The sequence below is a fragment of the Pisolithus orientalis genome (genome assembly GCF_024613125.1).
Source record: "Pisolithus orientalis strain OTSU chromosome Unknown F5J12scaffold_7, whole genome shotgun sequence".
In the NCBI taxonomy this organism is placed as follows: Eukaryota; Fungi; Basidiomycota; class Agaricomycetes; order Boletales; family Pisolithaceae; genus Pisolithus; species Pisolithus orientalis.
In genome coordinates, this window is record NW_026260788.1 from 1189944 (window position 1) to 1205648 (window position 15705).

The 15705-nt window shown below is 48.7% G+C and overlaps 5 protein-coding genes across 5 annotated transcripts; 2 read left to right on the top strand and 3 right to left on the bottom strand.

Annotated features, from left to right (window-relative positions):
* Positions 1-4152: 4152 nt before the first annotated feature.
* On the bottom strand, positions 4153-4409 carry F5J12DRAFT_717338 (uncharacterized protein; the record flags this gene model as incomplete). The annotated part of the gene is made up of 2 exons (XM_051741052.1): positions 4153-4240; positions 4297-4409. Coding segments are annotated over 2 exons (201 nt in total), but the record flags the coding sequence as incomplete, so codon positions are not given.
* Positions 4410-5115: 706 nt separating this feature from the next.
* F5J12DRAFT_781337 (uncharacterized protein) lies at positions 5116-6988 on the top strand (the record flags this gene model as incomplete). Its single annotated transcript, XM_051742551.1, has 7 exons — positions 5116-5194; positions 5217-5374; positions 5433-5596; positions 6143-6182; positions 6337-6394; positions 6423-6469; positions 6719-6988. 7 exons carry the CDS (start codon positions 5116-5118, stop codon positions 6986-6988), a joined length of 816 nt encoding a protein of 271 aa, XP_051602390.1.
* Positions 6989-7529: 541 nt separating this feature from the next.
* On the top strand, positions 7530-9813 carry F5J12DRAFT_527369 (general substrate transporter). The gene is made up of 7 exons (XM_051739888.1): positions 7530-7562; positions 7621-7707; positions 7767-7932; positions 7985-8703; positions 8751-9083; positions 9134-9202; positions 9256-9813. The coding sequence occupies exons 3-7, from the start codon at positions 7854-7856 to the stop codon at positions 9478-9480; spliced, it is 1425 nt and encodes a 474-aa protein (XP_051602391.1). The 5' UTR covers positions 7530-7562; positions 7621-7707; positions 7767-7853; the 3' UTR covers positions 9481-9813.
* A 38-nt stretch (positions 9814-9851) lies between these two features.
* F5J12DRAFT_817616 (P-loop containing nucleoside triphosphate hydrolase protein) lies at positions 9852-12320 on the bottom strand. The gene is made up of 8 exons (XM_051745137.1): positions 12083-12320; positions 12004-12036; positions 11881-11948; positions 11509-11827; positions 11220-11458; positions 10959-11160; positions 10782-10903; positions 9852-10730 (listed from the first exon to the last, which is right to left on the bottom strand). Exons 1-8 carry the CDS (start codon positions 12093-12095, stop codon positions 10095-10097), a joined length of 1632 nt encoding a protein of 543 aa, XP_051602392.1. The 5' UTR covers positions 12096-12320; the 3' UTR covers positions 9852-10094.
* A 365-nt stretch (positions 12321-12685) lies between these two features.
* On the bottom strand, positions 12686-15563 carry F5J12DRAFT_817633 (DAK1 DegV-like protein). The gene is made up of 9 exons (XM_051745138.1): positions 15284-15563; positions 14726-15222; positions 14537-14665; positions 14299-14469; positions 14102-14227; positions 13906-14022; positions 13471-13833; positions 13273-13389; positions 12686-13221 (listed from the first exon to the last, which is right to left on the bottom strand). Exons 1-9 carry the CDS (start codon positions 15370-15372, stop codon positions 12794-12796), a joined length of 2037 nt encoding a protein of 678 aa, XP_051602393.1. The 5' UTR covers positions 15373-15563; the 3' UTR covers positions 12686-12793.
* Positions 15564-15705: the final 142 nt, after the last annotated feature.

The following is a 15705-nucleotide window of genomic DNA, read 5'->3' on the forward strand; positions in this document are numbered from 1 at the left end:
ACCTACCACCTGATCTGGTCAATCTTGTGCATGATGGGCCAGTCAGCGTGACCACCGCAGAACTCTATGACTCCGGCTCCACATGGCACATCTCTCCATACAAAGATCGCTTCCTGTCCCTAACTGACATCCTGCCCAAAACGTTCATGGCCACTAACAAACAATCCTTTAATGCAACTGCAATCGGTGATTTAATTATCAAGGTCCCAAACGGATGCGATGTAACAAAGTTAAGACTCACCGAAGTCTTATATTCTCCTGCAGTGGGTTACACCCTGGTGTCCGTCGGACATCTTGATCGGTTAGGATATTCCGTTACCTTTGCTGATGGAACCTGTACCATCTGCAGTCCCAACGATGACGTTATCGGGTGCATACCAAAGACCCAAGCAGGTCTCTACCGAGTCATCCACGATGGTGTGCATGACGGAACAAGTGCAGCGGTCGAGACCATCACCATCATGGAACTCCATCACAGGATGGGACATATTTCACCCACTGTCACTTGTCACCTGGCTGAGAATGGGCTCATGTCAGGTTTGAAATTCGACCTGTCAAAGGATGAACCTACTTTCTGCGAAGCCTGTGTCTACGCAAAGGCCACTAGAAAACCCGTCGCCATGGAGTTTGCTGCTGAGGTCCACACTGATGTATGGGGACCAGCTCCTGTTGAAACACTCAGAGGAAGATGTTACTACATTACCTTTACAGACGATAAGACTCGCCTCATGCACATCCACCTCCTTCACCAGAAAAGCGAAGCCTTCACAGCTTACAAGGACTTCGAGGCCTGGTGTCACACCCAACACAACGCTGTCATCAAAGTCTTGCACTCCAACTGTGGAGGTGAATATCTAGGAAAAGAGTTTGTCATGCACCTCAAGGGAAGTGGCACGAAGCAAAAACTTACCATTCATGACACCCCGCAACACAATGGCATCACTGAACGCCTCAATCATACCTTGCTGGAAAAGGTCAGAGCTATGCTGCACGAGAGTGGCTTACCACACGCCCTATGGGGTGAGGCCATTTGTCATGCTGTCTGGTTGAAAAATCAGACACCCACAAAAGCGCTCGAGGGTGGAACCCCTCTCGAAGCTGCTACAGGACAGAAACCCGACCTTAGTTGGGTACGCACATGGGGCTCGCACATATGGGTACGTGCTGAGGGAGGAACCAAACTGGGAGGGCGTGTTGTCGAGGGTCGTTGGGTTGGAATTGACGATAACAGCCCCAATGGCTGCCGAGTGTACTGGCCTGAAAAGAAGTCAGTTACAATTGAAAGAAATGTGTATTGGGATCCCTCCTCCGCTGAGTCGTTACCTTGCAAGGGGGAGGAAGAAGAAGGGTACTTACCAAACACGATGTTAATGCCTCCAGCTCCCATTGCAGTGACCAACACAGCCCCATTGCTCTCACCTGTTGCTCCAGAATCCATTGCTCCAGACCATCCCATACCCCCATCTCTTCCAGCCAACCCACCCACTGCAAAGCGCATTCGAAAGCCCAGTCAACGACTTGCTGATATCCTTGCCAGTAAAGGCAGTACTAACAGTCGCGGTATACCCAACATACCCAAAGGAGTCCAGCTCCCCACCACAGTCGAAGACAAAGCTGATCCCACCAGGCTTGAGGGGGAGGACAGAGCCGCAGCCTTGCTTGCATCCATCATAGACGATCCTGACGACACCCTTTGCAATATCAACCTCGCTATGGCCATGAACGAAGTCACTGCTGAGTCTGAAGCCCTTGAGCCCACCTCACTAGCTGAGGCTCGTCATCGGCCAGATTGGCCACAGTGGGAGGCTGGGATAAGAGAAGAGTTAGCAACATTACATGGGGCAGGTACTTGGGAACTTGTTGATGCACCTTGTGGTGCCAACATAGTTGGATCCAAATGGGTGTTCTGTGCAAAGAAAGACGCTGCTGGAAATGTAGTACAGTACAAAGCTTGACTCATCACTCAAGGCTTCTCTCAAGTCGAAGGCATTGATTATTTCGATACCTTCGCCCCAGTCGCAATGCTCATGTCCATTCGAACCATCCTTGCCATGGCAGCATGATCAAACCTAGAACTCCATCAGATCGATATCAAAGGCACATATCTGAATGGCACACTCACCAATGATGAGGTTACCTACATGCAGCAGCCCCCAGGCTTTGAGTCCACTGATCACCCCAATAAAGTCTGTCGCCTCCAAAAGACATTGTATGGTTTGAAGCAGAGCAGCCGTCGCTGGTACCAAAGATTAGTGGAGATCCTCGTCGATGAGCTGGGCCTTACCCAGTGCTCAGTCAACCAGGCCGTCTATTTCAGACGATGCACCACCGGTGAGCTTGTCATCATTGTCATCCATGTTGATGATTGCACCATCGCTGCAATGTCCCTAAATGAGATAGAGGAGCTTAAGCACAACGTCAGGAAATACATTGAGATTACCAACCTTGGGGAACTTCACTGGCTGCTGGGCATTGAAGTAACCAGAAATAGAGACGAACGTACCATCTCCCTGTGCCAATGCCCCTACATCGAGTCCATCATATGACACTTCAGCTTCGACGAGCTCAAGCCTGTGTCAAACCCAATGGAACCCAGCACCAGACTGCATTCTGGGCAGTCACCATCAACTGGTGCCAAATTCACTATGATGTGCCATGTACCCTATCGAGAAGCCATAGGATCGCTCATGTACGTCTCCCTTGCCACTCGTCCCAACATCTCATATGCCATAACAACTGTCTCACATTTCTTGGGCAACCCTGGAATCGCTCATTGGGAAGCTGTAAAGAGAATTTATCAGTACCTTCTCAGGATGAAGGGCTTGTGACTCACATATGGGGGATCACCAAGTGCATTGACCAGGTACGCAGATGCAGATGGCAGTATGGCGGAAGACCACAGAGCGGTCTCAGGGTATGCTTTTCTGATAGATGGCGGAGTGGTGTTGTGGTCTTCTAAAAGACAGGAAATTGTCTCGCTCTCAACGACTGAGAGCAAGTATGTGGCAGCCACACACATGGCCAAGGAGGCCTTGTGGCTTCGGTTGCTCATCAGAGAGCTTTTTCAGCCATTCATCAAGCCAACCACATTGTTTTCCAATAATCAATCAGCCATCATGCCCACCAAAGACCACCAGTATCACGCATGCACCAAACACATCAATATCCGTTTTCACTTCATTTGCTGGGTCGTAGAGAACAGCAAAATTCGCCTCATATATTGCCTGACCGCAGACATGCTTGCCGATACATTAACGAAGGTGCTTCTGTCTCCAAAGGTGAAGCATTTTGCAGTTGAACTCGGCCTACATCCGACTTGAGGGGGAGTGTTAGATTTGGCAAGTCACTCGTAGTCTTCATTCATTAATTGACGCTACTTTTCCTTACCGTGGGAAACACTTCCTGTTTACAGGTCTACAAGACCACAATACTTAGTCGTTCTCGAGCGCTGACAATACAGCGCAGTAACTTTTGTTTTATTGTCTTCAAATGTTTCATACGTATAAATTAATGGTACAAGGACTTGCGCTATGACCGTGCTTGTAGTTTCAACACCGGGTTCAACACCCGTGTCTCACCCCTTTTGTTTCGTATAGCGTACTTAACTCGCTACTGTAGTAACACCACCTCAGACGTTTGCCGCTCGCACACTCGACTGAGGTGGGTATAGTGTCTTGTTCCGTGTTCATGTACTTTGCGCTCACGTCGTTACCTTAGATCTTGTTATAGGTAATGCAAATATAGATGTTTGCCGCTCATGCACTCGACTGAGATCTCGTTATAGATTTCTGTGAGGATCATGTATCTACTGAACATGTCCACGTCCGTGTCTAAGATAGGGCTCATGCACACCCCACTAACCTGTGACACTTGTGACCTGCTGTGACCAGATGTGACCTGGACTACTATGCAGCAAGAAATGAAATACTACTGCCAGTGTTGTCATAAAATGTAAATACATGACCAGTAGGTACTAGAATAAGGCCGTTTTTGCATGGCAGGCACCTTGTGTAAATACATGACCAGTAGGTATTAGATATTTAAGAATAATGACACAGGAAGCCGATAGGAACACAAAGTGCTGTATTAAATTTATGATACATTAGCCTTCTTAAGTTCATCAAGAATTGAGTTTGAGAGGACTCAATGGCTTCAGTATTTCTTGCTCGCCCATGCTGTTTTCCTTCCTGTCAACCCCATGTGATAAGCGTCCATGAAGCATCTTGCATGGTGTGCATATCTAGCACGTGTGACGTGAGTTTATACCCAAAGTGTCCTGAGGGATTAGGGGCTTACTTTTGCATGTGATCAAGTGTCACTGATTGCAGTGTGTCAACCACATTCAATCTCCCCAAGTCCACTTCCTTTGATGAAGAAGGGTATTGATGGTAAATCCACTTTGCATGCCCCTGTTGAACATTGCTCAATAAAATTTGGAATTCTCACTTTGTTTTCCAGCCTCCTACATTATATTTCGCTTTACCACCTGTGTCACCCATGCACCTACTCTGTCGCAAATTTATTTGGTCCATTGTCATGTGCCCCCATTGTAAGCAGCATGTAATGGACCACTTGCCATTATAATGGTCAGGTTTGGCTAGATTATAGCAAATATGTGATATTTTATCTAAGATATAGTGCAAATGTGTAAAATAATATGTACAAATACCCATTTTTGGCAATCTTTCAATGACACATGGGTGGCATTGGAATGGGTTATAATGGAAGTGTGAACAGCCACCCTTAACATGTATTATAAGGTTCTTATCACGTGCCCAAGAAATTTGCGACATCCGACATGCCATAATGGCATTCATATGGCCAAACTTTCTTAATAGCACTTGCACATCTCATTTTATTGAAAATTGAACTGCACAGAGTTGTAGATGCTTAAAAAATAAAGAACTCTGTGTAATTTTTTCGAGACAAAACAAATATTTGCGACTGTCATTTGCTCTTGATGATAAAGTCACATCAGAATCACGTCGGGTCACGTTAGATTTGTGGCGTGTGCACGAGCCCTATCTTACCTCCGTCTGACTAAGCCTAATGTGGCTGTGTCCTCACCGGTTGGCTCCGACCACTCTCAATGGAACAGATCACACTCTCACAACCATGCCGATTTCGAGGGTTTTCTATGGCGAGTCCGAACGCGAGTATCTACAGTACCATGTACACTATGGCCTGTTCTACTGTACGTGGCGGGCACAATGTAGTCAAAGTCGAAGATATCGAAGGTCCTCTGATTGTTGGTATGAAAATGTTACTTTTGCATGCGTGCAACGGGCCGATCCAGCTTGGCTACACTGGGGAGAATTCTCGTTCAGGCCGAGGACAAAATATCCTGAACAATCTACCACCTTTAAGATGCTGGGTTCCTTACTATATTTACCTTCAGTGAATGAAATTGAATCGATGATTACCCAAGGTAGGTATCCTGTTTACTGTACGATGAGTTTGGACTCGCGTACCGGCAGGGTGGAACGCTCGATGTCCTTTCAGCACCCCAACTGTTAAGTCTTAAAGAATTAGAACCACCGGAAGATCCTATAATTTTCGACTCCGCCGAAGAGGTGACCGATTCTTGTTTTCCAAGGTATGCGTTGATTATCACCTAGACATGTTATCTAACTTCTGGGCGGGCTGCCATGAGAATGACGAGTCGCACAATGGACTTGAACCTCGAAGAACGAAGAAGCAGGGAATTTGAAATTAATTGTTCTTGTACAAAGTACCACGAATCTTACCAGTATCGGTTGTTCGCCTTACCGTAAACCTTGTGTCGAAGAGTGCCTCAACTCAAATGCTACCGATATCTTCCCAATGTTTTCGTTGATCTAGTCCCTAGTCTTGGGGACAATTGCAGTGAAAATGCACATACGCACAGACACTTCCTGTCCGACTGCACACACTACTTCTTTACACGCATCATAACTGTGCCACGCCCTAACACTATCAAGTAGTGTATGCGCCAAGCATCCACTTTTCTGGCTCTGTATCCTTAGCTGTCTACTTTATACATAAGCGTCGTATTAGCACTTGAAGTCATGGTTATTTGCAGACTTGCATAGACTTACCAAGGCACAGGAAAGGCACACGCTACATCCCCGTCGACATGAACCCCTGATTCGATCTGTTGTAGTATGGCGCCGTCAGGGGTGCCGCGTGATAGCTATCTGGGTGTACATGGCGCAGATTCCAAAAATTATCGACTTCAGCCGTAACGCAATTCAAAACAAATAGCGCACCTCCGATTGCGTATTATCTGCCTATCATACTTCCGGTCCTGCTTTGATAGTCAAGAACAAGTGCATTTTCATTTCAACTTCGGTATAGAGCTTCGGATGTAGCGTAAAGTTCGCCTGTTCATCGAGGCAGAATTCTGCGTCCACTTGTAAGTATATCCTGATAATATGGCCTAGCTGCGTTAGGCCTGGAATGGCTCAAACATCTGGGTAGCAAGCGCAAAGTGGGTCCTTAGCTTGCCCGAGGGGAAAGCATCGTTACGAATGGAAAGGAAGGCCCGGAATGATCCGCTCTATCTTCTTACGGAAGATCAATCTGACACAGCGCGTAGGATATAATGTATGGCATGCTACGGCGGCCGACTTTCGTTGGTTGCGGATGTGATGGCTCTGAGATAAGTGGAAGCATATGCTGACTAGAAATCACGAAGAACATGTTCTTATGGCGGCAGTCGCATCTGAAGCTGGATTAGGTTCCAAAATTCAAATATGAGCCCTCGGTGATAGACGTACATGATGTGAGAGATAAACTCGTTCGGGAGACCCTCGAAGAAGAAGTTTTGACCGAGGTGGTCGACCCTCGCGCAGGCCGCATCAGGGATACAAGGTTTCTTAACTTCCGCAGAAACGGATTTATGGTCCGCAAGACAGATACCAGGCAAATCCTCCCGAAAGCTTCTGAATCGAGAAGTTCGGATAACAAGTGGCTCTGTCATAGCGTGCTTCGTGACCATGCCCTTTAGTTGTCGAAAAAAAAAAAAGAAAATGTCGTAAGTACTGCTTGTGCTTAAACTTACTAGATGTAGCTCCAAACCGCGTTGGACGTCTAGTAGAACACATTCAGACATAACAGAACGAGAAGCTGAAAACCAACCGCCTCCTAGGGATATCCTTATCTTTTTGTTCGGCAGTAGAAGAAGTTTACAAGAGTTTGCCGCCGCTGGGTTCTTCATTACGCCAAGACCATTTTGAGGCTGCGAATAATTCCAAACGGGAGCACCCTGTTGTCAATATGGTCCTTTGCGGGTGCTTTAGCCCTCTAATCACCTGTTGAAGTCGGAGGAGGGGTTACGTTGAGGCTAGAACGACGGTAAGTTTGCAACGTCTATGAAGTATATCTACAGAGTGCTGCGAATTTCGAAACTCTAACACCTACTTGCACGATAACCACAATTTATTGACCCGCACCTGCCATGACACGCAATACGGGATAGATATTGTCTAGCGTAAAATGTGTCAATGGGAAGGGAGACACGTCTCTTTACATTTGCCTGCAGGCCAGTTTGAATTGCCTTGTCGCCGTCTACCATCTCGCTTGTACGTCCGAGGAGGTTTTCACTGCAGGAACTCCTGACTCATCTAAACTCGTGGATAGACTAGTACATGTGTTCTCGAACGTAAAGATGCATCTTTCTATTAATATTCGCGTCCGCTACGAGGGCGAACCTTGGTTCTGGTAATGGTAGGAGTTTATCGCTCTCACAGAATTTTCCAGGGATGGGCTGATGCTAGGCCCTCCAGCCAGAGCATTGAAATACGAGCGACTTGAGAGGGTTTCACCGGGAAAACAGCCTCTTTTACCTCCCCACAAGCACGCCTTCAGTTACTATGGTGTCCTCCACCGTAAAAATTTATCTCATTGCGGTCCATACTTCAATAGCAGGTATGCTATGGGGACTAGACACAGGTAAACATTTCTCGAAGATAGCAGCATTTTCCTCAGTCATGCGCCATGTCAGGTTCAATTGGTGCTATCACTCAGATGGCACAATTTGACGAGTCTATCGGTCGCCTCCCAACAGGAACGCTGGGCATATACGTTTCTTGCATCCTACTCTCCGCATCGATATCGTCCCTGTGCAGTGGTTACGTCGCTGATCTCCTATCTCGCAAGTATGCCATCATGACTGGCGGTCTCATTTTTGCAATTGGGGCTATCCTATCGGCCTCTGCGACTACCTACCCCATGCTGCTCTGTGCCCGCTTGATTACCGGAGTCGGCCAAGGCCAGAGCATATCCGTAGTTACCATATATCTCTGTGAATTGGCGCCCCACAGGATTCGCGGCACTGTAGCCACTATGTTACAGATGCTCATCACTGTGGGGATCGCCGCTGGGTTCTTCATTGCGTATGGTTCGTCACGACTTCACGGCAGCCTTGCTTGGCGTACTCCTTTTATCGTCGAAGCGGCTCATGGGATCATTCTTGCATCCGGGATGCTCTTCGTACCATACTCACCGCGATGGCTGGTGCAACGGGGTCGCTTCGACGAAGCAAAGTCTGTGCTTCAAAAATATAGGGACTCAGAGGATGTCGAGGATGAACTCCTGAGCATCAGGGGAAGCCTTGAAGACCGAAGCACGCCGCAAGCATCGTTCAGTGAGGTTTTCGCGAAAAGGTATATCAGACGGAGCGCCCTTGGTATCTTTATCATGGCTTTCATGATGTTGTCTGGGGTAAAAATTATTCCTCTAGTGTTTGCGCTCACTCATTTCCACCGCAGGTTGATACTGTACTGTATTATGCGCCAATTCTGTTCGCTCAGGCAGGTTTCCCATCTCAACGCGCATCTTTTCTCGCGTCCGGCGTATCTGGTATTGTCAACTTACTGTGTACCATCCCGGCCCAATTATGGGTGGACAAATGGGGTCGTAAAATTCCCCTCATCGGTGGCGGCTTGGCAATGTCTGTTTGTTACTTGGGCATCGGCACTCTCTATGCGATTTATGGTGAAAAAGTCAACGGTGAGATTCGTATCAACGGGAAAGCTCCGCAATGGGCCGTTATCGCCTTAATCTACATATTCATCGGCAACTTCGCCTGGTCGTGGGCTGTGGTCAGTGTCCTTTCCTCAGTGACAGACTTCTTTTTCAACGCAGAAAGCAGGTCATCAAAGTATACGCCTGTGAGATTATGCCGACGCGTCTTCGTGCGAAAGCCTGCGCTATCCAGCAGGTGGGTTGGGCGTTCATGGATATAGGCCCAGGCTAACCAATGCGGGCATCCAGCTTGCGAATTGGATGGTGAACTTCACCGTCACCCTTACTGCTCCTATGTTCCTCCGTGCCTCCCCCAGTGGTCCATATTTCTTGTTTTGTTCTGCGACATTTTTTACAAGTGTTGTCTGTTACCTATTCATGCCAGAAACGAAGGAGAAAAGCCTAGAAGAAATCGAGGAGCTGTTCGAAAAGAAAACGGGATCTTCTGAATCACAGCTCAACACCAAATTGTAGTGTAGCACTTTTTGTTTCCTCAGACACCAAGTATTGACTTAACTGGATGGTTATACCTTTGTGTAGTTTGCTATAGATATTGGTTAGGAAGGGATGGGTACTGTTACTAGCTATGTGTCAATCGCACGTCCGAAACAACGTCGAACAGTGATTACTGTCATAGTATTACGGCTCTCACCGACGCTTTGCATAGACGGGACTTGTAGAAGGGGCCAATGTAACATTCTGGTTCTCACCTGAACATCTTAGGGCATCTAGCATTGAACTAGAAGTCCAAGTGGGGCTGCGGACTGAGGTCATTTTCATGCGTTCTTACCTTCCCGGTGACCCAGTGAGTCCTGGGCTTAGAGTAGTAATATCAAAGCTCCGACCTCCCAAATACATGCCTGCGGCTGTTGCCATAGCGTGTCACTAATCGAAATGTACAACCTAACATGGGGACACGTCGGTCTCGGCAGCTGACCAGTCATCACTTTGTATTCAGCTGCTCTCCTGCAAAATGGTACACTGCGAAATTTACTTTTCGGTGCCATGGCCAGACAAAGTGGAATTTGTGTTGATCCTAACCAAAATAAAACTGCGGACAGCGCATGGAAGTGTACACCCCGCGCACGTTACGTTTCCACGCCAGCAATAAATGTGTCGCCCAGATCATCAACTTCCATACCCGACTCTTGTGCATTCCGGGACCTAGCCGCTGCTCTTCTAGCCCGCTTTGCGTCTCTTTTCAACATCTTCCTGTTTAGTGGATGACTGCGCCCGGCAGCCTCTTCGTATGCAGAAAGGTCTTTGGCTCGTCTAAACCGCTTTGGTATACGTGTTGTGGCTGCGGAAAACGCCTGAGTTTGAGCTTGTGAAAGTCGTTCGCTTGCTGGAGAGGGAGAATGCCTCCTCTTCTGAGGTACATGGGCAGCCTCCTCAACCACCATTTCAGACCCTTCAGGGTATCCAGGGGCCATCGAAGCCTCCTCCATGTTCACCTCTCCCGCATTTCGTTGGTTATCGAAGGCGCCTGCGTCCGCAGCCTCAAAAAGGCCTTCTAACTCGAATGGCTTGGAGAATCCTGTCACGATTTTTACCAGCCCAACATTCTCAGCTCCGGGAGCTATAACTCCATCTCCAGCGCTTGGAATCGTTGAGGGCACAGATGATGGGTGAACGTTCGGCGGAATGGAGAAGTATGGAATTTTCTGGTGATTCCAATCCATTAGGACCTGTCGAGTCGCTCCTAGGATGTCAGGCGTTCCACCCTACTCGAATGTAAATATCGGCGTAGTCGTGCAGTAGATTGGAATACCTACCTTGAGTAACCGTCCACTGCTTAAGGCATGCATAGTGAGGAATTCCAGCGTGGATGAAAACTGTGGAAGGTTATAGATTTTCCGTAATACTTCGTGTTCAGTACGTGCAAGGATTTCCTCCACTGTAGCCACGCCAAGTCGGCCCATGAGAAACTTACGATGATAATGGTCACCTACCGACAGCAATGGGATCTTCGATATCTTCGACCTTGACCACATTACGGAGCAATACGCTACCCTTCTGTCGCTGGCTTGAACCGCTCTCGTGGTCATCTTCGTCAAATATGACACCAGGTGAATCAATGATCTTGATCCCACGTTCGAGCTGCACAGTTTGAAGCTCCTTCGTGTGGCCAGCCTGCGCCGAAACTGCACAGACCTGACAAGGCAGAGTCGCCACTCAAAAGGAATGGTACAGTTTATGCACAAATAACTGACTTTGGATCGTTTAAGCGAGTTTATAAGGCTGCTTTTACCAACGTTGGGGAACCCAACGACACCAACTGTGGCACTCTGTGCCGCCGGTTTGTAAGACTTGAGGAGTCGTAGAAGAGCCGGGGCAGTAGCAGAGGACAAGTTAGACCTCTGATTAGATGAGGCAGAGCGGAACGGAAGGGTAGGAGTCGAGTGCCGCAGATATCGCAACCACTGTTGGGCATTTTCCCGAGGGACGAGATCTATCCAATAATCGAATCAGGCGCAGAGACTCCCAGCTGTCAGATTTTACCTATTTTGTTCAGCACAAAAACAAGTTTTTTGCCTTCATTTTCGCGTCTTCTAACCTCTTCCTCCACAAGCTGACTCCGGCAGCCTTCTGGATCGCGGGCATCAAGGACGAGGATAATAATGTCGCTTTCGTCCACCACCTTGTGAAGTGCGCGCACATAATGTCTCCTAATTTGCTCCTTGGTCTTTTGCGACGGTGCGGAGCCGGAAGGTTGGTTGCCTGAGTCCTGTGCGACCTCAGAGGCAAGCTTTGCTAACGAAGTTAGCGTTGGTTCAGAAGCCATCACAGCGTCTGGATCAAGACGAGTTGGAGGCGACGTCTTCGGGGAGGGAATAAGCAACCTGCCCATTTACATATTTCAGTATACAACACCTTGTGCTTTTCCGCATTTCGAAGTTTGAGGTCAGGAAGTTTTGGAATGCCAGGCTCCTTCTTTAGCTCTACATTGCACGTGAAGCTGTTTTGCTCTGGACCAGTGTGAGAGGCAAGACTTACTGCTTCGATGTGGTACAGCTGCTTTATGCGATTCTGGCTTGCGGTTTAACCAGCGTCCCTTGCATTAACAGAGGCTTACTTTTCCTACCCATCCTTGAACATTCGATGTGTGATGCCTACAGATTGAAAGGTATGTTACAACATCTGATCGTCACTGAACGAGCAGACTTCGGGCCCATCGTGGAAAAGAAAATGCTTTTATGTATTTGCATTTGATTGTTGTTTCTGAGCTTCCAAGCGTCGTGGATACTCGATTCCCAAGCTTCAGTTGAGTCGAAGCTATTCCTGCGAGTGTCTGCAGTGGCGTCATGTACATGTATTCGACGCAGAAAGAAGGACAGGGGCTCCAATTGACTACCCAATGAGTTTGCCAGTCCTCTCATGCGTATATTTTGCAACCAAAAGATGCTAAGAATACGTTCGGATCGATGCATGTGCATGTCAGAGAGAATATGGCAGTCGGTCAAACTTGGTGTCGTTGACTGTGCTTGAAACTTGGGTAGTACCTACCTCAGACCTCAAGATTTCCATGCCGGAATTGAGCATACCAGGGGAACAAGCAAAGCAGGTATTAGACAGATTCAGAGAACCCACTGGCAGCTTGGGCCCTTCTCTGGCGCTCCACGGGCAACTTGGTGTTGATATCCCTTGCGTACGTTAGGATATTCAGGTGCAACCTATACCCTCTGTACGTCGGAAGTAGCATTCACGCATTTGTCGAAGCACTATAGAGAACAAGTACATAAGACACGGCTCTTGGACGAGACTACCTTGAAAGCGCCTCCGTACATCACCCGGTACAAGATTGCCTGTCCTGTACGCCCCTTACAAACCCATCCACAAGAGCTGCAAGACCCCAAGCCCCCGGGTCAGGGAATTCCTCCGTTGCCATGCTGGCTTCGCATTCTCCACCTCTGCCGACATACGCCGCACGTCCGAACCGGGCACGCATGTGTCGCGTGGACTCTGCAGCCTCTTTCACGACACGGACAGTATACTCGAGAAGCACATTCCTGTCCGTAGCGGCGACTTGGGGTACTTCAGGTGCGCACAAGGGTGCCAGCGCATCGACGATGGTGCGATCGCCTGGCCGGGCAGGGGTATGTGCGCTGAGAGCGGAAAGTGCCTTGCGAAGAGCAGAAACCTTTACCAATGCGGGATCCGTCGACGGACCGGTGCATAGAGCCGTGGACCATGCTGCGAAGAAAATGGAGAAGACTTCAATGCATCAGGCAATCATATACATGGCAAGTACTGTGAACAACCCACTTGCTCCGATAGTTCCCCCCATACTCTCCTCCACAAGTTCGCCAACTCTCTCCAAAAATGCGGCTGGAGGCGAGGCACGAACGTTTAGTATACCTGTATCGAGGCCGGAGAGGACCGCTAGGTAACATGCGGTCGCCAAGAACGGTACATGAAGGATAAGATAAGTTCAAATGAGAGACGAGGAACCTACACACATACATCTGGCACCACGAGAGAACGTTTCTCCACAATCCCCATCGCCAAATGCCGTGTCAAACTTGGTCAATTCGCCCTCTGTTCCAAGTAGTGCGTTACAAGCGCCTCGGATACCTCGCTCTACTTCTGAAGGGGTGAAGCCGAGGGCTTCCCAGGGCTGGGAGGTAGAGGCGACTAGAGGGTTGGAGGATGGTACGCCCGCTGAAACACGTGATATGGCCTGCAGAGTCTCTTCCGCTTCCAGCTCCTCGTCTGCGATTCTCTGTGGCTCCAGAACCCACTTCCGCGTTGCTATCCATGAATGAGCATCAGTAGGCGCATCCAAAAGTGCAAGGATATCGATTGGTTCTTCTCCCGGAGTTTGGTCTGAGCGGAAAAGATCAGCTGCCAAATGTCTGAAGGGAAAAACATCCAGGGGAAAGCGCAGTTACAACTCACCATTGACGAGTGCGTGGACACGCGTGACATTGACGAGTGATATCGAGAAACCAGGGGCGTTTAATGAAGTCATGAAAGGTGCACTGTAGATGCGCACCGCGAGTATGCCATGCGTTGCTAACGAAGGGGATTAACAATTTACGATGTCAGATGATCACCAGTGCAGAAGGTAGGGCATCAGGCATATCCCACACACCAAGTTCATTCTTGACAATCTCCAAGATAGCGCCCATTTCGAGCTGGGAGATACCTCCAAGATTGTTAAGGAATAATATTGTTGCATCACCAGGCCGAATCCACTCCTCCGCAGGATCGAAAACGGCTGCCAGGTAATTGTAGAAGGATCATGAGCTCAGCCACACTTGCAAGTGACCCCAGACAGGTAACACTTACCTCCATTTCTACTGACCTCGGATCCCATCCATCCGCTCCCTGATGAGCGAATCATTTTAATCATTTCAGAAACAAGCCATGTAGGTGAAGAAAGTGGTGCACGCCGCACGCCAGGCTCGTTGTGTAGACCCAAACCAAGCTCGATAAGTCCCGGTTCAACTATTTCTGTGCCTAAAAAATATCCACGTCAAAGGTTGAGGTGTAATGGTATGACTTAGACAAAACACATCGTGCACACCAGAATGTGCGTTTCTCCCAGGAACGTGACAATGCCCAAGGGCTGCGCCTATGCTGCGCAAGTTTGCAGCGAGTGCATCACCGAGCCTTTTAGCACGCACGAAAGTAGGTTGCTGGGATTCAGTTGAGACTGGGGGATGAACTAATAAGCAACCTTCCGCCTACCCACAGGATTGACTCGGTTACCCACTTCCCTTTGCACCGAATGTAGTGTACGCTCCAAGCATCTTACAGACGAGAATGTTCCCAGCTAGGCCACGTGGACCTACTATAGGTTGCTCCTGACCATCTTTTGTCGCCGCCTGTGGAAGAAGGGAAACGTCATCTGCATTTAATACGCTTGCGATGTTCAGATTCGGGTATCTAGCGCGGGCACGTTCGATGGCCAACCCGAAATTCAAACGGTCACCTGTGTAGTTGTTTATGATAACGAGAACATCTCTGGGTCGGGCGGTTTTAGGATCTGAAGGAGGAGGAAAACCTGCGAATGCGGCAAGCAAGACGGCGTTGAGGATCTGCTTTGCACTGGGGCTGGCGAATATATCGCCCGATACTGAGGCAGTGAGCATGCCGCGTCCGGTGAACCCAGCATGGGCAGGTTCGTGACCTGCTCCACCTCCAGAGACAACAGCAATGTGGACGGAAGGATCCGGACGCGCGGTGTATACAGTTCGAGAAGACGGATGGCTGGATGGAGAACGTCAGGACTCGAGGTCAGATGGGTGAACAGGACACTGATTTTACACACAGACGAAGCGTTGGATTCAAAGCGACGGAACCCTTGAGAGATGCAAGTACAAGCCCATCGGGAGAGGAGAAGATGTGCTTGTCTGCCATGGCTCACGATTGTTGGCGTTGAATGTAGTGAGATAAGATAACATTCAGTTAGCGAAAGGCTCCATCATAATGGAGCTCGAAAAGCGCCCGCTGTATATTTAGTTACTTAGTTCATGGCGGATGCATAGTTGGGAGGAAACGACTGTCTTTTGTCGAGTCTGGTGTTTTCCCAGGGGAGACCCCGACCGATGGATCGTGTGTACCACAAAACTAGTAATGACGTCAAGGTCGGGATTTCTTCCTCTGCACACCAATAGCCTGGAGGCCGCACATATCAAAGCCCTCCGGGCGTTCCTGGACGCATTTGGAAAAAGCAGGCAGCAAATTTTCATC